Source organism: Cydia amplana, chromosome 1 (genome assembly GCF_948474715.1).
Source record: "Cydia amplana chromosome 1, ilCydAmpl1.1, whole genome shotgun sequence".
NCBI classification, from domain to species: domain Eukaryota; kingdom Metazoa; phylum Arthropoda; class Insecta; order Lepidoptera; family Tortricidae; genus Cydia; species Cydia amplana.
In genome coordinates, this window is record NC_086069.1 from 20,050,705 (window position 1) to 20,076,162 (window position 25,458).

The window sequence follows — 25,458 nt, forward strand, 5'->3', positions numbered from 1 at the left end:
AGAAAAAGGCGGCAAATTTGAAAAATGTAGGCGCGAAGGGATATCGTCCCATAGAAAATTTGAATTTCGCGCCTTTTTTTACTGACAAAATTTGGTTGACCAGCTATTATAGCGAAGAAATCAAAGAAGGTAGGATCCTATAGAAGTGGTATACGCGTGCCTCCGTGAGGGACAACACATACGCAATGCGACACTATGATTGGTCGAATTTATTTGTTGCCCACCATAATCCATACCAATTTATGGTGGGGAATAAAAAAAATGTGAGACTGTGACAAGGACAAACAATAATAGCGCTTTCGCTGCTACTCCTAAAGATACAAATAAGACTATCCTGTTCGGTTATTTCCCCCCACCCCTCATGCCTGGTCCAGTTAAAATACTAGGTTCATGGAAGAAATGTAGTTTTGTGGAGCTTTGTTGTTAACAAAAAAGTTGTAACGGCTGTGTAATAAATATAGATGGTCAACCAAATCTTGTCAGTAGAAAAGGGCGCGAAATTCAAATTTTCTATGGGACGATATCTCTTCGCGCCTACATTTTTCAAATTTACCGCCTTTTTCTACTGACAAGATCTGGTTGACCAAGTATAACTAAATATCAGAGTCTGTGCGGAAAGAGAAGAGTCGTAGAATGTATTGGATCCCATACATTTCACGACTCTTCTCTTTCCGCACAGACTCTATAAATGAAATTTACTAGAAATGAAATTTATTACAGTTCGATTCGATTGCAATGAGAAAATGATGAGAAATGTCATGAAAACGAGGGCATGGCATCAGTGGTGGGGATAACTGACAGAACGGGATAGTTTTATGTATCTTTCACTAGGAGTAGCTGAGAAAGCGCTATTATTGTTTGTATTTGTCACAGTCTCATATTTTTTTATTCCCCACCGTAGTTTATGGTGGGATACAATACAAACAATGCGTAAACGTCAAATTGGTGTGAAACATATGAACAGTGCAAAGATTATCAGGAAAAATATTGAAATCAGTGTTTCGTGTGCATGTAGTAGTACTTAACAATTCAACAAATATGGTGAATTGCTCAGTTTTGCGCTGTACAAGTGACTGCCGGCAAAAACAGGACAACGTAACATTTCACAGGTAAAACAGTATTTTATACTTCGGTCACATTATCATGCTTAGTAACAGCATCCTACAATCTATATCAATTAAAATCTGAGTAGAAAAAGCATTTACAGTAAATAATAACTCGGGTAAAAAAATTAACCTATAAATATTTCCTGATAAATTGAACGACCAAATTACGTACGCATATTGACAGTAAGCCGTCACCCTTTTAATAACGTGTATTCAATTTAGTCGCATTGCTATTATTCGAGGGATACCAGCCCGTGATGCATACAATTAGCCCAAAATTCGGGTAATTTGTATTTTAATAACATTTTTATAAATAATTTTGCTGTAGAACTGGACATATACGAACAATAAAATTGAACTGTGTTTAAATTAGAATGTAAATTATATTTATTTAAGCATTACGGATTCTTTCTAACGTTATGGGGGTTTTGCCACGACTCAGAGAATCTAATTCTATGATATGCTGCAGGCACTAATCCTTAATTTTGCAATAAGAGTGACAGATTACAAAATGAATATTTCGTTTATTACCTCCAGATTTCCACAAGATGCAGGCACGCGTGCTAAATGGATTTTAGCAACCGGAAGGAGAAACTGGGCACCGACGCAAAACTGCCGGATATGCTCAAAGCATATTACGAAAACCTACCTTTTCTATTTCTTCCTGTGGCACACAGTATGCTAAAAATTCTTTATTTAGGCGTACTTGTAATATGTATAATGAATCGCTTAATGATATAGACATTTTTGTTCATAGTTTGTCCGTTTTCAAGAACAAAGTTCGGCATATTTTGTTTACTAGTTATTGAAAAATTGTTTCAAGTAAATATTTTGCATTGTTTTCTTACTTTATTTGCGTGTTGTACTCACAACTGTAATAGTCAACTTAGTAACGTATGAAACTTTAGGCCTATTTTTAGTCATTTTTGTAAGACTTATTTGTAAAAGGCTGTTTGTTTTCTAAATAAAAAAAAATTGTCCCATTGATATTTTATTTATCGCTGCGTCTTACGTAGGCGAACAACTCGCGAACGTGATTAAAATTACCCAAATATTTGATAATATTTGGGTAATTTTTACCTATATGGTATCCCCGGGTTTGTGACGTCATCTATGCCTATCCCTTACGGGGGCACGCGGTAGGCCACATCTATAGAAATACTACCATCTATGCATGAAAACTAGCGATTTCTGAACGAAACTGAGGACTACGTGTAAAACGTCAACTTGACGTTTAATTTGACGTATTGAGATTTCGTGTAGTAGACCGTGTAGTTCGAGTACTAACACAATCTTTTTCTTAAACATTATAATTATTTTGATATTACAGATATTTTGTATTTTCCACATGTGAAAAATCTTCTACACTTTATCTTAAATTGATGGAAAGATATTTAATTCAGGACAATGACAACCTTACGAGAACGCCAACTCAGTAAGTCTTAATTTACTATTTAACTTCATGTTAACATACAATGAGTTGGGAATTACTCACATATACCTTTCCAGATGCCTTAAAGCAGATGCTGAACCTCAACCAGCCGCTAACTAAGGGCGTGGCGACTGAACCGACATGGAAAGTGCTGGTGTTTGACAGAATTGGACAAGACATTATTTCTCCACTAATATCTATCAAAGAGTTAAGGGAATTAGGTGTCACTCTACACGTGTAAGTACTTATGTTTCATTCGATTTTTCCTGCCTATTATATTTTACAAATGAATAAGAAAATTTAGTATTTGAAAGTACTCAAATATCTAAGTAAATAAAGCAAAAAGCCCTAAATCCCAGTTTAAATCATAATTCATATAAATAATGTCCACCTCATCAATAACAAACTTATTTTTCATTGTTTTTATAAAGAATTCATTTGTAAAATTCCAGTCAGCTACATTCCGACAGAGACAACATTCCAGAAGTGCCTGCCGTCTACTTCTGTGCTCCTTCAGAAGAGAACCTCGGCCGCATCTGCCAGGACCTGGACAATGGGATCTACGACCAGTACCACTTGAACTTCATATCACCCATAACGAGGCAGAAACTAGAGGACCTTGCAGCGTCAGCCATCCAATCTAACTCTGTCATGCATATACACAAAGTTTTTGATCAGTATTTGAATTTCATTTGCTTAGAGGAAGATTTGTTTATTATGAAGCACCAGCAGTCAGATTCATTATCTTACTATGGTAAATATTTCTTATATTATTAAATAAGTCTGTGTTTGTTGTGGTGCAAGTATTAAGACTCAAATTACGATTCTATAGTTGGCCAAACCAATTCGTCAGTCAGTAAGAACCAGGAAAACTATACTCATCCTTTCCTTTTGGGTGCTAATACTAGTGTAAGACGTAGTATGATTCTCTCGGTCTATGTTTAAAATGAGACAGTCTTTTGACAAACTATAAAATAAAAATACAGTATTTTAAAATTAGGTTGTAGACAATTTCAATAATACTTTTTGTAAAAACACACAAAAAATAAAATTAATGTGTATTGTGTATATAAAGAATAATTTATTTATTTCAGCAATTAACAAAGGTGACACTAAAGATACTGAAATGGAGGCTATCATGGATAACATTGTGGAAAGTTTATTCTCTGTGTTTGTTACTTTAGGTATGTATGAACCATTTTGTGTATTTCTTTGTGTTTATAAAAATACTAGCTTCTGCCCGCGACTTTGTCTGTGTAAAATGATGATGATAATTATTGATAATAAAAACTACCTGATGTCCTTTCTGCCCAAACCATCATCCCAACCATTACCGTACCAAATTTTGTCGAAATCGGTTCCGCGGTTTAAGTGGGAAGAGGCAACAGACATACACACTTTCGCATATATAATACTAGCTGTTGCCCGCGACTTCGTACGCGTGGATTTGTATATTGGTGGTTATATATTCTACATTAGCTTAGAACATTGTGCAGCAAGTGATTGCGGTAGGACGGTTAATCATTTGTTAATTATTAATATTATACAACGCATGAGACTTTGTCTTTCACAACCTACGAAGTTTCAAGCCCCTAACTGAATAAAATTGTCCTCGATATAATCCCTCTAAACCCCCTTAGAAGATTTTCATGTCCTCTATTTAATAAAACCTACTACCTAACTACCTATTTACGAAGTTTGAAGTTCCTAGCTTTAAATAAAATTTGAACCCTATACAAACTTTCAACCCCTTTTTAATCATTTTAGGGGATGATTTTTTAAAAGCTGAAATTATTTTTCTTGTATTCTAATAATATTCCTTTATACAACGATTCAAGTCCCGCACTCAAAAAAATGTTTGGCCTCCAAACAAATTTTCAACCCCTTTTTCACCACCTCGGGGGATGAATTATCAAAATCTCTGAAATTAGTTTTCTTCTCTTTTGATAAAATACATTTTTACGAAGTTTCAAGTTTGTAGCTTTAAATAAAATTTAAACCCTATACAAACTTTCAACCCCCTGTTTTAACCCTGTTAGAGGATGAATTTTACAAAACGCTAAAATAACTTTTCCTGTCTTCTAATAATATCCTCAAATAGAAAGATTCAAGTCACGCGTTCGAAAAAATGTTTGATATTCATACAAACTTCCAACCCCTTTTTCACCACCTTAGGGGATGAATTTTCAAAAACGCTGAAATTAGTTTTCTTGTATCTTAATTTAATACCTTTTTGCAAAGTTTCAAGTTCCTAGCTTAAAATAAAATTTGCACCCTAAGACGAACTTTCATCCTCTTTTTATCCCCCTTAGGGGTTGAATTTCCAAAAAATAGCAATTACTTTCTTGTAATCGGCTATTATGGCTTTCTAAGAAGTTTCAAAGCATTTGTAATGGATTAAAACTTTCAACCCCTTTTTAATCCTGTTGGGGGATGAATTTTACAAAACGCTGAAATTATTTTTCCTGTATTTTAATAATATCCCGAAATACAAAGATTCAAGTCCCGCGTTCGAAAAAATGTTTGATATCCATACAAACTTTCAACCCCCTTTTTACCACCTTAGGGGATGATAATTCAAAAACGCTGAAATGAGTTTTCTTGTATTTTAATAACATATATTTTTACGAAGTTTCAAGTTCCTAACTTAAAATAAAATTTGAACTCCATACAAACTTTCATCCCCCTTTTAACCCTTTTAGGGGATGAATTTTACAAAACCCTGAAATAACTTTTCCTGTCTTCTAATAATATCCCCAAATACAAAGATTCAAGTCCCGCACTCTCAAAAATATTTGATCTCCGTACAAACTTTCAACCCCGTTTTTACCACCTCGGGGGAAGAAGTTTTAAAAACGCTGAAATTAGTTTTCTTGTTTTTTTAATTAATTACCTTTATACGAAGTTTTAAGGTCCTAGCTTAAAATAAAATTTGCACCCCAGGACAAAGTTTCATCTCCTTTTTTACCCCCTTAGGGGTTGAATTACCTAAAACGTCGCAATTCCTGTTTTTTGTCATCGGCTATTATGTCTTTCTAAGAAGTTTCAAAGCATTTTTAATGGATTCAAACTTTCAACCCCTTTTTAACCCTGTTAGGGGATGAATTTTCAAAAACGCTGAAATTACTTTTCCCATCTTATAATAATATCCCCATATACAAAGTTTCAAGTCCAACACTCACAAAAATATTTGATCTCCATACAAACTTTCAACCCCTTTTTCACCACCTTGGGGGATGAATTTTCAAAAACGCTGAAATTACTTTTCCCGTCTTATAATAATATCCCCATATACAAAGTTTCAAGTCCAACACTCTCAAAAATATTTGATCTCCATACAAACTTTCAACCCCTTTTTCACCACCTTGGGGGATGAATTTTCGAAAACGCAGAAATTAGTTTTCTTGTTTTTTAATTTAGTACCTTTTTACGAAGTTTCAAGGTCCTAGCTTAAAATAAAATTTGCACCCCAGGACAAAGTTTCATCCCCTTTTTTACCCCCTTAGGGGTTGAATTACCTAAAACGTCGCAATTCCTTTTTTTTGTCATCGGCTATTATGTCTTTCTAAGAAGTTTCAAAGCATTTGTAATGGGTTCAAACTTTCAACCCCTTTTTAACCCTGTTAGGGGATGAATTTTCAAAAACGCTGAAATTACTTTTCCCGTCTTATAATAATATCTCCATATACAAAGTTTCAAGTCCAACACTCCCAAAAATATTTGATATCCATACAAACTTTCAACCCCTTTTTCACCACCTTGGGGGATGAATTTTCGAAAACGTAGAAATTAGTTTTCTTGTTTTTTAATATAGTACATTTTTACAAAGTTTTAAATTCCTAGCTTAAAATAAAACTTGCACCCCATACAACCTTTCATCCCCTTTTTAACCCCCTTAGGGGTTGAATTTTTCAAAATCGCTTCTTATCTCTTGTACACTTTATAAATTCAACCTAGTGTGCAAATTTCAACTTTCTAGCTTTTGTAGTTTCGGCTCTGCGTTGATGAATCAGTCAGTCAGTCAGTCAGTCAGTCAGTCAGTCAGGACACTTGCATTTATATATATAGATTAGTATTGATGTCAAGAGTTATTCTAATAAAATATACCTATATTTTTTCGATAAGGTATATATTTTTCTAATATTTATATTTTAGGTAATGTGCCCATAATAAGAAGTAGCAAAGGCAATGCAGCTGAAATGGTAGCAACAAAACTAGACAAAAAGTTGAGAGAGAATCTATGGGATGCCAGAAACAATTTGTTCCATGGCAACACAGGTCAATTCAGTTTCACTAGGCCTATGCTTATTTTGTTGGATAGAAATATTGATATGGCCACACCCTTGCATCACACGTGGACCTACCAGGCTTTGGCACATGATGTACTGGACTTGTCATTGAACAGGTAGGCTATATTCATAAGTATCAATAACAAGTAATAAATGATTATCAGCCTTATGATCTAGGGAGGTACATTAAAATTGTAAAGAAATTATAGTCTCTTATTGAAAAATCAGTCTCAGCAAATATGTATCAATTATGAGACACGTCAAGATTATTTACTTTTTTTCTAATGCTAAAAAAACTAAGTATAGTAGAGTTAGACCAAGATAAGTATGCAGCTATTTTAATAGCCCATACTGTGCAATTGTTATTTTAGACGTCAAACTCCTATGAAATTATGACGTATAAATAACACATGCATAGTATGTGCTGTCAAAATTATTGCAGAGTTATCTTGGTGTAACTCTAGTATTTTTTTTATTCATACTATTTGATGAAAAAAATATTTGTAGTAGGTACCTATAAAAGTTTATGAAATCTAGTATCTCTTATTTTAATAATAGGGTTCAAAATGTAGAACATATGTATCATTTTAGAGCTGCTGTACCGGAATCTTCGGCAGCGCCAGGCCAAAAGACCAAGATTCGCGTTTGTGATTTGGACTCGAAGGACCCTCTTTGGACGGAGCATAAAGGCAGTCCTTTTCCAACAGTAGCAGAGGCTATACAGGAGGATTTAGACAAATATAGGTTAGTAAGCTTATTTAAAACTTGTATTATATTGCCTGTTTAGAATTTAAGTTGTTCAGTTAAATACTACTGTGCAGATTAAGGTCGTGTAGACATTATATGTATAGGTAATTAAAGTAAATCTTCATTGTTTTGTTTGTATAAGATGAGAATAGAGTAGACAAATGCGTGCTTTGAATGCTGCTAATGTAAAATGGCGCTGCACGGCTCCAGCGGAAACTTTTGTTGTTAAAAGCTGTTGTTTGTAGAATCAGTTACCATAAATCCGCCATCTAATACAGGTGTCAAACACGGGGGCACGATTATATTATACAATCAATAAGTACTTATCATACACTAAAGTACGTTGTATGATTTTACAGAAATTCGGAAGCGGAAGTGAAGAAGCTGAAAAGCTCAATGGGCCTGGACGCGGACAGCGACCTGGCCCTGAGCATGGTGAGCGACAACACCCAGCGGCTCACCAGCGCCGTCAACTCCCTGCCGCAGCTCATGGAGAAGAAGAGGCTGATCGACATGCACACCACCATCGCCACAGGTATCTCTAAACTAAATTATTGGAGTTAATACACCCTTCAATTCAATGGGGTTTTTTTAGGGTTCCGTAGCCAAATGGCAAAAAACGGAACCCTTATAGATTCGTCATCTCTGTCTGTCTGTCTGTCTGTCTGTCCGTCTGTCTGTCCGTCCGTATGTCACAGCCACTTTTCTCCGAAACTATAAGAACTATACTGTTGAAACTTGGTAAGTAGATGTATTCTGTGAACCGCATTAAGATTTTCACACAAAAATAGAAAAAAAACAATAAATTTTTGGGGTTCCCCATACTTCGAACTGAAACTCAAAAATTTTTTTTTCATCAAACCCATACGTGTGGTGTATCTATGGATAGGTCTTCAAAAATGATATTGAGGTTTCTAATATCATTTTTTTCTAAACTGAATAGTTTGCGCGAGAGACACTTCCAAAGTGGTAAAATGTGTGTCCCGCCCCCTGTAACTTCTAAAATAAGAGAATGATAAAACTAAAAAAAATATATGATGTACATTACAATGTAAACTTCCACCGAAAATTGGTTTGAACGAGATCTAGTAAGTAGTTTTTTTTTATACGTCATAAATCGCCTAAATACGGAACCCTTCATGGGCGAGTCCGACTCGCACTTGGCCGCTTTTTTCGATGTGGCGCGCGCACAGCTCTTGTGAGCAAGGACCCCGCCAAGGATACGGGCGAGCCTTGCTCATATGCATATCTGTCGCCAGTTTTCCCTTAGTCGCCTTATACGACACCCACGGGACGAGATGGGGTGGTGCTATTTTTTTCTGATGCCGGCACCACACTCAATTCAATGGGTGTATTAACTTTTTACTACGTACTTTTTCCTGGGTCACCCTTTAACCCTTAAATGCATAGTGTTGCCAAATGTCTACAAAGCATTAGACAGCTCACAGATTAAGGGTTAAACAAATTCTATTTGTTTCTGTATACTCGTATTATTTCAATAGTAAAACTAATAAATTTTCTGAATTATTACATACATTTACGCAGTATTTTAATTTAAAAATTACATTTGTTTATAGACGAAATGTCGGAAAACTTGGAAAAACCTGGAAGTTGATGATTTTTAGTGTGTGATTTTGGGTAGATTTTTCGGGGTTTGTAATTATTTTATATTTACAAACTTTACCATAGGAACATCATAAATAGTGTACCTTTCTGATGGCAGTTAAGATTTTTCCTATACCCTTTACTAATAGCTATAATATATTTCCTAAAATATGATTTAGCCTATGCAACTTTTAACACTGATTTCGCAGTGAAAACCGATGATATAATTTTTTTTACTATTTTTCCTAGACACGGCAAACAATTATGTGATACATATATTAATTTCGGGCAAAAAGAAAAAATCATGCATTTAAGGGTTAAAACCCCGACTTTATGGCATTTAATAATATACAATAAATTTCGTACCCGAGTTTGATTTCAATATAGTATCAATTCTGTGCATTTTGAGCCGAGTTTTTTCAGCGCTTAAGTATAATTTTGACAAAAAAGTAATAGTTCCAAATAAATATTTTCTTACCTGTTTCCTTCCACCATTTTTACGTCTCTGTTTAGCCCTATCCTATAGTAGACTGATAGGTAGGTAGAGAATGCCATATGGCATTAAGTCCGCTATTTGTCCTTTTATAATGTATTTTGTGCTATATTCATTTAAAATAAATTAGGTAAGTAAAAAGTATACTGACCACAGGAAATTAGCTTTAAAGTTTTAAACATTTTTATTTATATAAAACGTGTTTTTCCAGCTATTCTAAACGCAATAAAGTCAAGACGATTGGACTCGTTCTTCGAACTTGAGGAAAAAATAATGAGCAAAAGCAGCGGCGTGGAAAGCAAGGCGGTCGTCGACCTGATCGCGGACCCCAGCGCGGGCACGCCGGAGGACAAGATGAGGCTCTTCATTATTTATTATCTGTGCACTTCGCAAATACCCGACGACGATTATAAGAAACTGGAATCCGCGTTAGTGGCTGCCAATTGTGATGTCAACCCTATTTCGTACATGCGACGATGGAAGTGAGTATTATATCCTTTTTGTGGCGTTCTATATCAAATAATAGGTAGATTGTACAAGATCATAAAACAACCCATTTCATCCGAGGCAAATTGGCCGACTGATAAATTCGTTCTGCCGATGTACTAGTAGGCAGAGGATAAAATGGGTATTTATGCTAGGTAAAGTTACTGACTGCTATTCACTTGCATTACGAGAATAAAAAAACACGCCCACATATATTTAAGCGTATATTGTGCTATTATAGTACATTATTGTCGAGGTTCGGAAGTAGCTACTTGCTGGCTGAGGATTCGTTTTAAACGGACGACCTTGGGAGTCCGTTTAATTGAATCCGAAGCCAGCAAGTAGCCTTCCAACCGAGTCATATATAGTGCTTTTCTCAAAAACGGTGCAAGAAATAGAAATATTTTACGGAAGCAACGTTCTAATTTTAACATAAAAAAGTAGTACCATTAAAAAGATTTGCTTGCCGCCTTTAAAAAAAAAGAAGTGTATTATTCTGCTGAAAATACGCCAACCTATTTGAGACACCTAAATTAGTCGCGGTACCAACATTAAGCCTGTAACAGACTATCGCACCGCACCGCGACCTTGGAGCGTCGCACCCATAAGTAAGAGCGAGAAAGAGATATCTGTTTCTCACTCTCACTTATGAGTGCGACGCTCCAAGGTCGCGGTGCGGTGCGATAGTCTGTTACAGGCTTTATAATAATAAATGCTGACAATCATCTGTTTGGCTGTTTAAGGGACCTATGCCTTCATTTGATATGGCCATTTAAAGTTTTAAAACGTTTGGAACTCGTTAAATAATGGAATTTGTATGCAACATTGCAGTCCCGAAATCAAGACTGCAATGTTTTTAACTTTTTAATTTTTTGAATGGCCATAAACTACGCACTTCGCGACCTATTTTTTAACCGGCAACGTCGACTTTGCCGTCCATTTTTGAGAAAAATAAATTAGTAAGTATGTGGGCCCTGCGACGCGCGTCTCGCACCACCCTCCTCAGTGGTTTTATGGTAGGTTTTTGGACACTGCTAAGTCAGTTAGGTAAGGTTCCAAGTCCTAATAGAATTACTTTATGCATCAGACTTACAGTGAAATTATTCTAACATCACATATTTGACAGTTATGAATTCACCCTTATAGATATGATGCTAAGATCTACCGTTTAACTGATACCCTTAAAGTCATATATATAAGGGTCAATTTGTAACTGTCAAACCTGTCAAATGTGATGTTAGAATAATTTCGCTGAAGAGCATTGAAAGCCATTTTATTCAGCCTTAAATAACAAAGATAAACTTACTAAAAATTCTAACATGTACTTTCAGAGGCTTCACGAAAATGTCTGGCCATTACGAGGGTGGAGGTACAAAAACAGTATCTATGTTTTCAAAATTGGTCTCCCAAGGATCATCCTTTGTAATGGAAGGTGTCAAGAATTTGGTTGTTAAAAAACACGTAAGCAATGTTATACCTATTTTTTATATATTAACTTGAATATTATACAGGGTGCCCGGTAATTAGTGGATAACCTTCTAACCACCGACAGAGCACCTTAGGCTGGTCCAGAAAATGCACTTATAGGTCTAGTAAAAGTTTCGTGGTTTTCGAGATAATCGAACTTTTCTGTCTTTTTTAATGGCTAGCTCCAATTAAAAAAGACAGAAAAGTTCGATTATCTCGAAAACCACGAAACTTTTACTAGACCTATAAGTGCATTTTCTTCACCGGGCACCCTGTATAGTAGTGTTAATAATAACTGTAGCATCTACAATGTTTATTCTACAAGTAATGTAAAATCCAATTAAGTAGATTGTTAATGTTTTGGTTGTGCGTGTAATCTAGTTTACGTGTGAATTATTTCATGACATTTGCCTTCGTGCAAACGGACAAAAACGACAATTTCGCGTTGGCCCGCTTAACGTGTCCCAATCATGGTGACGTAGGGCTCATTTAGAGGGCGCGCGAACTCGTATACGATTTTAGTTACATTGCAGACCATTGAGGTTACATCAATACAGCCGACCGATCAAATGACGGAATGAAATTAAACTCGCATGCGAGTTCTCGCACCGTTTAAATGAGCATAACGCAAGATAGCTCATAAGTAGAAACCATTAGTGTAAGGCCTGAGTGGACGCTCGAAGCGTTCGGCGGGGCGTGCAGCGTGGCGTCGGGCTCACAAGTGATTTGAGCAGCGTGCACTAAGGCCGCTCCTATACGTTTGCATTTGTTTAACATGCACGCCGCACGCCCCGCCCCGCTGCACGCTCAACTCGAGCGTCCACTCAGGCCTTACACTTACGTTTGCAATCCAACTAGTCTGTGCTCTGGATAATTATCGTTTGTTTGTGAGAACAGAAGCTGCCGGTGAGCCGGTGCGTGGAGAGCGCGCTGAGCGGCGCGGACAGCGCGGAGCTGACGTGGCTGGACCCCCGCGCCGCGCGCACCGACGCGGCCGCGCGGGCCCGCAGCGCGCGCGGCGTGCCGCCCACCGACGCCGTCGTGTTCCTCGTCGGCGGCGGCAACTACATCGAGTACCACAACCTCCAAGACTTCGCTAAGGTAAGGCACAAAACAGATACAGTACAGAAATCAATCTACATACAAAGTGCGCTCGAGCAACGCACACATAGACACTGCTCACGGACACGATATCTCGGACCGGTTGGGACCAGTGCGAGCGCGAGTGCCATCCGCTTGAGGCACGCGTCTGTGAACTTTTTTGTGCAATAATGGAGAAACAAAAATAAAGTTATTACAACTGTTCAGTGGACGGTTGTTTAAATTCAACATTAAACGGTGAATTGTCGTTTTTTAAGCTACCAGTGGGTTACGAGAGGTAAGTTGGTATCTGCTTGTATTTCGATGGTTCGTTTTAACGTTAAACAGACAGTTAGGTAGGTAGGTAAGCACCCCGCCCGGCCACTACAAGATACGAGTGCCACTACCACGATAGTTTTTTGTGCATAAGTCAGTTGACAACCCTAGAGCGACCGCCGAGCGTAGGTATGAAAAGTGAAGTACATACATGTGATTGACTTCTGTACTGTAGGTATCTGTTTTGTGGGTAAGGGGGCCCAGAGCCTCGGCTACCGGCTGTGTGCGTTGAGGCTGGCAAGCCGAGGGTCTGCCGCGAAAATCGACATTTCGTTATCTACCTCTCTATCACTCTTGCATATTCGAGCGATAGAGGCAAACAGAAGAACGATCGAACGCCGAGGTTCGCGGGAGGCGCTCTGGATTCAACTAGCGACGATGCGCATTTGAGAGCCAAAGTCGAACATTTCATTTAACCCCAAGTCCATAGCGGCAACATACATGCCAATATATTTAGAACAAAAACGCATCTCTACAATAAGAGTTACGGTTCGAAATCGAATAATTGTTAGAAAGGAATGTCAAATGTTTTAAGAATTAACCTTTGGTATGCTTTAGGAGCAGATCTGCTCCCATATCTATTCAACTTAAACATGTACCTATTTATTATGATTGATATATAAATGACAAATTTTTGACGCAGCATACGAAAGGTTAATCCGTCGTATGTAAAGTTTGTGTTTCGCTGCCTCGTTCCTTTCATTGAGTGCATAAGGCATCTGTCACGCAATAGGTAACTTGTATTAATTTATACTTGCCGTGGGCATTGTGTATAAAGCGAAAATCATTCATATATTATGAAAATTGCACAGGTGGATTTTGAACCATATTCTGGCGGATTGCTTCTTTCATACCCCCAGCGCAGCATACCTGCTATTTCTGTTCAATTTGGCATTTGCCGCCCGATGGATAATAACACAGGAATATCTTTGCATATCATCACGAACTTATCATGATGATGATAACTCTTTTGAAAGGAAACCCTAACTAGTATAATGATGTTTGCAGCAACAAGCTACGAGTGGAACTGCCCGGAAGATCATTTACGGCGCCACGACACTCCCCAACGCCTCGCAGTTCCTCAAGCAACTGTCACTTCTGGGCGAAGAGATCCACTGAAAAATCCCAACACTGCCAGTTTACTATTATTGTATAAATAATAAATATTAATCAATGACTTTATTTATAAGCGTTCATTCTTGTTGTTCTTTCTTATCTGTGATGGAATCTTGGTGATGCGTTCAATGAAACAATACTTCAACAAGTTGGCATTTTATTTACAATGACACAGAAAATATACCTAACATCTAATATCTACTAATAAATTTTTGATTGTTTTGAACAAGAAGTATAAAATCTAAATCACAAGATAGTAGTAATTTAATAGTTATCAGATCTTGACCCACAAAATATTAATCTTTCGCTATTTCCGTTTAAGAATGTTGAAATTAAATAAAAATAGGTATTGATGCAGAACTTTCACAACCAATCGCCTTCCTTGGTGAGGGACAGTTCTGTAAACCGTGTCCATTGACGTATATCTCAGGGCAGGCCTTACGGGCAATAAGAATGGGGCCAGTACAGCGGTGTGAGCGCTACAACGCGATTGGTTGATGAGTTCGCATCACGCGCGCGATTGGTCGCAACTATGTAGTTGCGTAAGACTGCACGATTGGCTCGAATACGTGAGTGACACCTCTGAACTAGTACCATCTTTAGTGCCCGTAAGGCCCGTCCTGAGATATACGTCAATGACCGTGTCGTTATCTTCCCGGTCCTTACGCTATTGTGCTTCATTACAAACTAAACTGTGTCAACTAACAACATAATAGGTAATTGTAATAACCCTCGAAAAATAGCAAATATGATTACGATTACACTAAGCACTATATTTAACGAACAAATGATTAAGTTTAAGTGACGAGGAACTTGAACATCCACAATATTAACTGTTGCTGAAGATCATGTAATAGCGTAACAAGTACAAACATTAAGAATACAAGTTCTATCACTGATCATGATATGGATTTGGCACAATTAAACAGAATAAACAGTTAAGTAGACAATGTATCAAATTTTAAAATAAGAATGCAACGTTATAGTTCGCAATTACCAAAAAATGATTCCAAAAACTAAACTAACACGAAGATCATTATTAAATCGTGTTTCCAAGGGTGACTACTCTCGGCACCTCTACTGTAGATAATACATAATAGCGAATGAGTAAACTGCGTATCGCTGTGGATGTCGGGTCGGGGCCGTCTAGTGCACATGTGTAATTATGCTAAAATACGTGATAACATGATAACACTAATAGTAATGTAGACCACTCATAATATACTACATACAGTGAAGAGCAAAAGAGGGCCAAGACAGTAACTACTTAAGTAGAAAAATAATAATTAAACAGTGAAAGATTGTAGAATAAAAAGTAATTTAAGAATAAACTTTCATATTAAAGAGAACTGTAAACATACAGGTCGATTTACAAGCGCTGGCACGAATGGAATGAATGAGTGAATGAAAGTATCTATGTGTGTATCACATTAACCAATAAAATGCTGGTTCTGACTCCTTGTATACCGATACAGGTGTTACTCATACAATGAAAGTTTCGTTCATTCCCTTCGTGCAAGCTTTCGTGAATCAACCTGTAGGTACATTTTTCTAATGTCAGTAAGCCTTTAGTTTACTTTTGCACCCAAAAGTATTAGAAAAATATCACGTACACATACACAAGTAGTATCAATACAGTAAAGAGAAATTATCTGTTTGTGCATCGGATGAGAGATGATAACTACATTTTAAATATGTTTTCTTACATTAAATTAACATTAATTGTACATAAAAGAACATTTATAAAATTATATACATAATATACTTATGTTTTAAGCATTGTGCGTATTAATATTATAAAAATAATTCGGATTTCTTATGAACAAAAATAAAACATTTTCGAATTACTTCAATTCTTATGGCACGGCCGGGAATTTCTGTTTTTAATATAGAAAGTGAATCAACATATATTTATTTATAAATCCCAACAGTTCATTCCATAGGAAAATATTGTGATCACAACTAACTAAAACCTTTTATAGAAAAGTTCCCTGGGGTCATGAACATTGAAGTCAACATATACATACATCTTGTAAAATTAGTTTTTAAAAATACATTATGGCCACAAATAATTTAAAAGCATATCAAGTAGACCAACATGGCTTAGGGTGGTATTCCATCTGTCCAATATATTTGTCCAATCATCTCGTCTCACTCTCTCTCTCAAGCAAAATGTGAGACAAAACACACATTGGACAAAGAAATTGGACAGGTGGAATACCACCCATACCTACATTTGAGTTAACTCTAACGGTTTCTCGAGACGGTATGCCAGTCTACAAATCCGCTAAGTACATGGAATGCGCGTCAGTTTTTGGGTAAAATTCAACATCAATTTCATTTAGTAAAAAAATAGTGATGGTCGCATTAATATAATTATAATTCTCCTGGTAAAATGTATCCTACTTATTGAATTCGTTTCTAGGATTCAGCACGAAATAATGGCAGTAAAAATAAATAAAGAATGGCACGTAAATTATACTGAACGATTTTAAGGTAAATGCACTTCAATATGAGCCTCATCTTCATATTGAGACCTGAGCGACACCCCTGGTTACATAGTATTAACGTTACCAAAGAGAGATAGAACTATTAATATTACACAGATTATTAAGGCGCATTTACAGATACATACGTTTATGATTATTTATTAAACATCTCTACACTTATATTCTAAGGACCTTTAAAGCAGTGCAATGCTTTACAATAATAAGCTGTACCTAATTATGATAAATTCAGAACAATTACTTATAAATGTCATAGGTACAATAATAATTGAAATGCCCCATTAAATGTATAAAAAGATGTCAGATAAAAAGGTAATAATAGATTAATCAGTTAGCCAGGCAGATACCGTGTTCCATGTGTACATGCAAGTACCAAGAGACCTGATCCCATTGTTGGAGACACAGATAAATATACTCTAACAACGACAGTCTTTATGAAATGTTATTTTTAGACATCTCCCAGAATGATGTCTCTCCACTTTCGCGGTCCAGACCGAGAAAAGTAGTTGCCAATGCCTGAGCCACGCCAGCCTGGGACGAGTCTTTCTCGTCACTAATGCAACATTTACCTTCATCACACCGATAGTTCTTTACGCCAATATAGCATTCTAATCACTAGGTTCCCATGGGAACCTACAGTACCTACCTACACTTTAGGTCTCATTTTAGGGTTAGATAGATAGTAAGGCTAAGTTTCAACAGCGCAATAATAAGCATACGACCAACCAATTGGAGCCCTAGACCAGCATAAAGTAAAACCAACTTTAAAAAAACTTTAAGAAACCAGTTTCTATGTTGATTTTAAAACGTATCTGGTGGTCTGGGTTCATTTGGTTAAGTAGTGTGCCTAAAGATAACACTTTCGTTCGACATACTGTGTAGTACACTAGTACACAGTGTACACTGTACACAGTTAATACAATTATGCCACGCCGTAGTTACTTTTCTTACTTCGTTGCTAACGTCAAGCCTACAATCATTTGACGTGCTGCGTCGTAGAATAATCTTGATTGAAATATAGTATAGTAGAGCCATGCATGTTGATTTGTAAATATTCCGGTGCCACAAATTAACGAAAACACATGACACACTTTTGTTATATAACAAGATATTTAAAGTAAATACCTACGCTGACCGTCGGACACATTGACAGGTTTTTTAAGTGTGTTGCTGTTGGTATCCTCGTCAAAACTCGTTTGGTTTAGGTACTCATAAGAGGACCGAATCGAATTATTTTTATTGTTACATCTATTTCCGTGTGAGCCATTAATTACATTTTGAATTTACCTACGATCCTGTCTTTTAAACTTACTATCATGTACTTATGTACGGTGCAATATTATGTTGCTGAAACTGTCATTTTCTTTTCTATAAATATGCAAATATAATATATAATGTTACATATACGTAATACAAACATAATATATATGAGTAAATCAAATGTTTCTTGTTATTACGTCACGTCAGCCAGGCGACAACAATAGCAAAGTTTGTTGAAAGAACCATTTTACCACGTTATATTGTTAACCACAACAATGCATGTTTGGTTCATTTAAATGCCATAAAACTTGAATTTAAAGAGTGACCCAGGTGACCGTAACCATGGCAACGAGTAACAAGAAAAAGTTGATTCACCCTTATGCAACTTGCACACACCTTGATATAGATACAATTGTGTGCAATATAATAGCAGTCAATAGGAAAATGAAAATTAGGGGAAAACTATAACTTTAGATCAATAATATTGGATATTTTCTTAAAATTCTTCTGCATTACTCGACATTGTTTCAAAATTAGCTGTAAGTAGCCTTTACTTAAATAATATTGGAAGTAAAAAAAAAATATCATGAAAATCGGCTTTTTTACTACCTCGCGGAAATTCTTATAAAAACGTAACAACCTACGAAAAAAATACAATTGTGTAAGATTATTGTAACTTAGTATTTTGCTTATTATTTTCAAACAAAGCTTTACATCTAAACCTATGTCATCCAGAAAAAAATAAACTTTTCTATAAAACGATCGTTTTTTACTTCCAATATTAGGTATTTAAATAAAGGTTACAGTTAATTTTGAAACAATGTCAAGTAATACATAAGAATTATAAAAAAGATCCCATATAATTGATCTAAAGCAGTGTTCCTAACCTGGGGGTAATTACCCCCGTGGGGGTAAACTGGTATTTTACGGGGGTAATAAGCTAACCTAATATAACAATACAACAAACGTACACGTTTTATTTTTTATTACCATTGGGAGGAGGGGTAAAATCAGGTTCCCTAGTTAGTCATAGGGGTGACCGGAAAAGGTTAGGAACCACTGATCTAAAGTTATAGTTTTCCCCTAATTTTCATTTTACTATTGTCTTCTTGTTTAAGTATATTCAAAAAGTCCATGACAATCTTCATCACTGCTATTGTATTGCACACAACTGTATATATTTATTATACTTGAAATTAAATTGCGCGGGAATTTAAAGCACGGACGGAAGATTTTATTTTATGGACGCTACACGGAAACGAAATATAGGTAGGTACCTAAGTTGTATTAGGGTTATTCGTGACTGGACTCTAACTATTTTTTCATAAATACCAATATTACCAATATTGCTTTATTGGATATATTGGTCGACGTTTAGTTTACCAGTAGATATCAATGCATTGAGAAAGAAAAACACTTGTATACAAATACAACTGGGTATGTATTTTCTTTCAAAAATTTCGGAGCTAACCCTTTTCACTGAATAACCCCAATGCATCTAATCTTTCTAGCAAATTATATACTTAATGTCATTATTATAATAAATACATTCGAGTCGAATTTGTAAAATGAATACATATGTACAGTATTTCATTTTAAAATGTATAAAATAATTTGTATAGATACAATACTGAAAACTGGAATGTTACCGTATTTTTTTTTTCAATTTAGAATAAAATCATAGTCACTATTACATTTTTATCCTAATCGGAATGTCAAAACATTTGATATGATATTCATACCCTCGTAAAATACAGATATAAGAAATATGTCACTTGATAATATAAGTAAAGCGGAATTTCTACAGAATTATACATTTGTCGTTTTATGTAAGATGATAGCTTGAACAATATGTCATAAGCTCCATCACTTTGATTATGAGATTCTTATAGGGCAGAGGAGAGAGCAGAAAACGTAAGTACATCATTCGAACACTGAATATGCTTCAAAAATGTCAAATTATTTCAGTCTCGCAAAAAGAACGCGCATTAATTAAGCATGTGATGACTTGATGAGCGACATTTCAACATAAAAATCTGAACGTTATTTGGCATTAACTACTATGTATTAGCATTGCACACTCGCTCACACCAATAAAGAGTAATGTCATACATCAAATTAGATCAAACTTTTAGTTCACATGCCACTCCAAAGCTTTTAGACATATCCAACAACAAAATATAATTGCGGTTCTAGTCGCCAGTCCATAAGCAAGATTCCATTAAATCTTACTAAGTACTCGAAATAAATTTACATTAGGCCCATTCTTATGTAACGTATGAAATGCCCTTTATATAATATAGGGAACTACTACCAACTATTTAGTCACGGTTACAGAGTATTATAAGAACATTAAATTCAACAATGCAGTATTGTATAACAAACGCTAATAAATGTACTTGATATAGGTATTTAGGAATACGAAAACGATAAAATATAGGAAGGATTCAAGTTTAGAATCATAAAACTTACTCTATAGATAGCATAATGGAGTCGGGTAGGTGACTGTTGAACCACATGTGTTAAGGTTGATACTAATCAATAAGAGATGTTTACCAGCTGTGATGGGAGCCACAGACTGCTATCTATAAACAAAATTACTATTCCAACCGAATCCTGGCCTAAGATACTTTGGTTCAACCAGTGAAATACCGAGTTAGCAAACATCTTATTTCAAAACAAGTACCCTGCCCGACATTCATACCTATATTTAAATATAAAACAACTATAGAGAAGATCCGAAATTACAAATGAATATCTCAACATGTAATCCATATTTATAATTGTAAATATTTTGTCATTTCATATCAATTATTTCTAATCAATTTTGCAACAGACCTTATTATTACAAGTGATTATCACCATACCTAAGCAATAGTTATTAATCAGTATCTTTAAAGAGAACATCATTTTATTCTTAACTACTTTTTGTTAACTAGTATTAGATTCGAGGAAGTTGTCAAACCATTTTTAATTTTGGCAGTTAATATTCAATTAAATTTTAATTTAACATTCAGAACTTCCCATCAAATTTATCGTTCGATAATAATATTTAGAAACAATTCCTGTTATTACTATAAAAAGCGAAAATAATAATTCCAATTTACAAGTGTTACATTATGTTTCAGATCAGTTTCAAAATTAAGTATCAATGTAATATTTATTTGCTATGTCTTTTAATATTTTCAAGCAGATGAGATACAATGACTAGCCGAAATATGTCTTAATAACAGTTCGTTGATAATCATTAATATGCTAAACAAGCTATCCATTCCAGTATTAAGACAACCAGTTGAATGTACTTGTAGATCCGCAAGTAACATTATGAACATAGCGATGACACAGATCTTTCGGCGTGTCTGCCGCCAACTGGTTTGACAATGAATTTCAATTAATGTAACAGGCTTATCAATTGTAATAAGCATGATGGAGTTACTTGGCGTTGGTTATCACCAACCCAATTACATAAAAATGAAATAAATCTTAAGTACCTTTGTCAGTAGGGAAAGTGATTTGCCGTGTCATGGGGAGGGCAGCTATTGCTTGAGCTGAGCACTCGAGTTGGTGCTGCGACTGGAGCCGCTGCTACTGAGCGCCATTTTCTGCATTTGCCGAATCACAGTTGTTGCATGGTACGCTTGTTTCCAGCGGGACTTGGCAAAGTTCTTCTTAAGCTGTTCAGATACAGTGCCATGGATGTTCTTGCTGCTAGCTTCATTACCAGAAATCCATGGATGAGCCAATGCCTGCCTGTAAAGCAAATACATAACAACTGAAATAACAGTACAATTAATTAAGCAACTGCTTCAGGATTTTGATTTTTTTTTAATGATGATTGACTAAAATTTTTCCTTTAACATAATATATATTTCTTCATAAGTTTTAGAGGATAGTGTAGATACACATTAATTGCTAGTATTAAACACCATAAGTGTCAATATACACAGGCAATACTGATGGTTTTTAATCTCAACCTATGGATATAACTTTACTAAGCAGTTTCTTGTTTTAGTCCCTAAACTACATGAAAAGCTTTATTATCCAAAGAATCAAAAACTTACTTGTTGTTTGTATATTTTGTCTACATGGAGGTGAATAGGCTGGATAAAAATCATATTTATGCTCCAGAGTCTAGTGCAATAAAGTATAATCTTTTAATGTGGCTATCACACTAATGCAAATTCACACATTGCTACAGAGTATGAGCATGATAGCGCTATGCGCGCAAAAAGCTGTGTCCTGCTCACACACCAAAGCGGTGTGTAAATCCACATCCAAGATGAAGTCTGCCTAATTCTGTATAGGTGTCTTAGCAACGGAGCCCACAACCTCTACAGCCTACTGCCAAGCATTCATACAGCTGTGCTCCTCATCACAATGTTTTAAGTGTTATTTAACCATTTAATAGTGACATATTGTCAGTAGAGTTACTTAGCAAATCTCTGTTAAATTTTGTATCAAAATGGTGGAAATGATGGATAGGGACAAATAATTATGAAGGGGTTTGTTATAGTCGATTTAGACCCTCGCGCGAGCCACGAGACGAGCCGCGAGCCGAGCCACGAGACGAGAGTGTAAGCGGTGGGCTCGCGGCTCGTCTCGTGGCTAGCAAGCTCGTCGAGCTAATATAATTTAAACACTAACGGCATGGCATAAGGTTTATAACCGAATGACAAGCCGAACACGAGTGTAAACGGTGGACTCGCGTCTCGTGGCGCGGCTCGCGGCTCGTCTCGTGGCTCGCGCGAGAGTCTAAACCGAGTGTTAGATTTGACAAACGTGTATGAATAATCCCATGACCATTTAGATGTCATGATGTGTTATTCATGATCATTGATCAATGTAATGGTTAATGTTAGAGGGGAAAAAGGTACTCACCTGCAAGTATATCTCTTGTCCACATCAACACACATCAAATGCCTTATGAAATCCTTAGCTGATTCACTAATGTCATCCCAGTACGGAGAATCAAACTCAAAATCGCCTTTCAATATCTGGGCAAACAAATTCTCATCCTTCTCATCATAAAATGGTGGGTATCCGCAAAGTAAGATGTAAGATATGACTCCTATACTCCATACATCCACTGCTTTGCCATACGGCTTCTGGGCAAGCACTTCAGGAGCAACATATCCTGGAGTTCCGCAAGCTGTGGCCATAATACCAGAATCCTCAATTTTGGACAGACCAAAATCACTGATCATAATTTTACTGTCTTCATCAGCACTGTAATAGAGCAAATTCTCGGGCTTGAGGTCGCGATGAACGACGCCCTGCGAGTGCATGTAGTCCACGGCCTCCAGCACCTGCCTCATGAGGTTGGACGCGTCCTTCTCGGTGTACGACCCCTTCTCCACGATGCGGTCGAACAACTCCCCGCCTGTCACTAGCTCCATCACGAGATACACTTTGTTTTTGTCCTCGTACGTTTCTAACAGCTGGACGATGTTAGGGTGCGAAAACATCTTTTTCTCTTCCCCTTCGCCTTTTGCTTGTTCACTAAATCTCTTCAGTACCCTAATCTCGTTTTCTAATGAATCTTCTTTCCCTTTAAGAGCTTTTTTGTCGATAATTTTACACGCGAACAACTGCCCGTTATCTTTGCTTTCTATCAATCGCACCTCGGAAAACGCTCCGGTTCCCAACAAATCTTTAACCACATACTTGTCTTCGATGGACGGTTGCTTTTCGGAGTCTCGGCCATCCTTTTTCGATTTCCTGCCGAAATCTTTTTTCCCAAATAAAGGCATCTTTGTGCCTCTCTATCCCGGATAGGATTTACTACTATATTAAAAACCTACGTACCTACTTAGATATATTCAGACCACACATATATCGAGACTGATATTCTCTCTTGCTTCACGAATGCGCAGGTTGCTCAAGGTCAAGCAATTTGTCAAAGTCTCGTCGCGTTTTGTGACATGCCACGCAACGCAAAATAAACAAGTTATTGTTTTGTCAAAAGACTCTATATCGAATCAGATAATCATATTATCAATAAAAAATCCGTCTTCTACACGGTTTCATTTTACTTTTTATTTTTGGATCAACATATTATAGGTATATTAAGAGTAGATTCAGAATAATTTTATATGATAACAAAACGCAAAAATTGTATAGGTACCCACTGTAGCAGTACGGCGCGGCCGCGACATTACGCGACTGGCGACGGCGGCAGCGACAACCATAGGTGGGGACGAAACCATAGGCGGCAGCGACAACCATAGGTCCGATCGCTGTCTCGCTCCAACCTATGGTTATTTCTGCCGCCGTCGCGAGTCGCTCAATGTCGTGGCCGAGCCGTTACACATTCGTTCGTGCGAGTGATGAAGCGAATTAAAATAACGAATGTTGTCCTGAATACCAATAAAAAAATAAATAAAAAAAATGAATGCGAGAGTGTAAACGACAACAAACTGACGGAGACGTACACCCTGGCAAGCCAACTTTGTCAGTAAAAAATAGCGCGAAATTCAAAATTTGTATGGAAGATCGATACTTCGCTTCGTGCCTTTTTGACCTTTCCTACTGACAAAGTGGGTTTGCCAGAGTAGATAATAATATGAAAACTGCGCGCGCGCATTTATTCTTTTCGTTTGGCGTTTGTCGATGTGCCTACGATTGTAATATTTGTAATCTTGGCTAGGCGCCCTGAGGGGCTACCGCGAAAACCGTTTTTCGCAGATTGCGGGGATCTTTCTCTTTTACTCCAATGAAGACGTAATTAGAGTGACAGAGAAAAATGCCCGCAATTTACGAACTTCGATTTTCGCGGTTATAGCCCTGAGGCTGTTGCTCACGTAGGACAGCACTACTAGCGCCATCGCTGGTGGCAAGCAATGATGTTACAGAAGGAAAAATAATTAAGTACTCCGGTAATAGCAGGCGTGTCTCACTCCGCGATTTCGTCGCTTTGCTACAGGTAGCTGAGGTAGCTAAAAGTACATCCGTTCGGCCCCAATTTTGGGGAAAGCCATAAGCCGCGCGAGGCGCTGTCGCCACCTAGCGCCCATATCTGTGCTGATCGTAACAGACGCGTTTTGTTAGAGAGTGAGTCTTCTGTACTTAGTACTATTATTTATTCTGTGGTAATATTATATATAATATTTTAAGATAGGAAGGTGTACATACTCTGCATGTTTAAATGCTTATTTTCACGCAACTGGCGAAGCAAAACAGTCCTGGGAGTATCTACCCTACGATTTCAGGGCGCATTCGCCAGTGAGTAATTTTTTTTAACGGTTTGATGCGATATTTATATTAATCACTATCACTTCACTACATAGTATAAAACAAAGTCGCTTCCCGCTGTCTGTCTGTCCCTATGTAATGTATGCTTAGATCTTTAAAACTACGCAACGGATTTTGATGCGTTTTTTAAAAAGAGTGATTCAAGAGGATCCGAAGGTTTTTTAAGTTTAATTTGTTAACCCGTGCGAAGCCGAGGCGGGTCGCTAGTACTGGAGTAATTTAATTAATAAGGGCGTATGAATAATATTAATATACAACAACATCAATCAATCAATCAAATAAA

The 25,458-nt window shown here is 36.6% G+C and overlaps 2 protein-coding genes across 3 annotated transcripts; one reads left to right on the forward strand and one right to left on the reverse strand.

Moving 5' to 3' along the window:
- The first annotated feature begins 2,360 nt into the window (after positions 1-2,360).
- LOC134649875 (protein sly1 homolog) lies at positions 2,361-14,305 on the forward strand. 2 transcript variants are annotated; one of them, XM_063504711.1, is made up of 11 exons: positions 2,361-2,541; positions 2,616-2,775; positions 2,991-3,292; positions 3,633-3,722; positions 6,694-6,943; positions 7,419-7,571; positions 7,934-8,109; positions 9,884-10,154; positions 11,490-11,619; positions 12,523-12,726; positions 14,050-14,305. In XM_063504711.1, exons 1-11 carry the CDS (start codon positions 2,514-2,516, stop codon positions 14,158-14,160), a joined length of 1,875 nt encoding a protein of 624 aa, XP_063360781.1. In that variant the 5' UTR covers positions 2,361-2,513; the 3' UTR covers positions 14,161-14,305. The 2 variants fall into 2 exon arrangements, with proteins under 2 accessions (XP_063360781.1, XP_063360789.1); XM_063504719.1 differs by lacking the exon at positions 12,523-12,726.
- Positions 14,306-21,104: 6,799 nt separating this feature from the next.
- LOC134649658 (calcium/calmodulin-dependent protein kinase type 1) lies at positions 21,105-23,790 on the reverse strand. Its single transcript, XM_063504500.1, has 2 exons — positions 22,803-23,790; positions 21,105-21,674 (listed from the first exon to the last, which is right to left on the reverse strand). The coding sequence occupies exons 1-2, from the start codon at positions 23,672-23,674 to the stop codon at positions 21,461-21,463; spliced, it is 1,086 nt and encodes a 361-aa protein (XP_063360570.1). The 5' UTR covers positions 23,675-23,790; the 3' UTR covers positions 21,105-21,460.
- Positions 23,791-25,458: the final 1,668 nt, after the last annotated feature.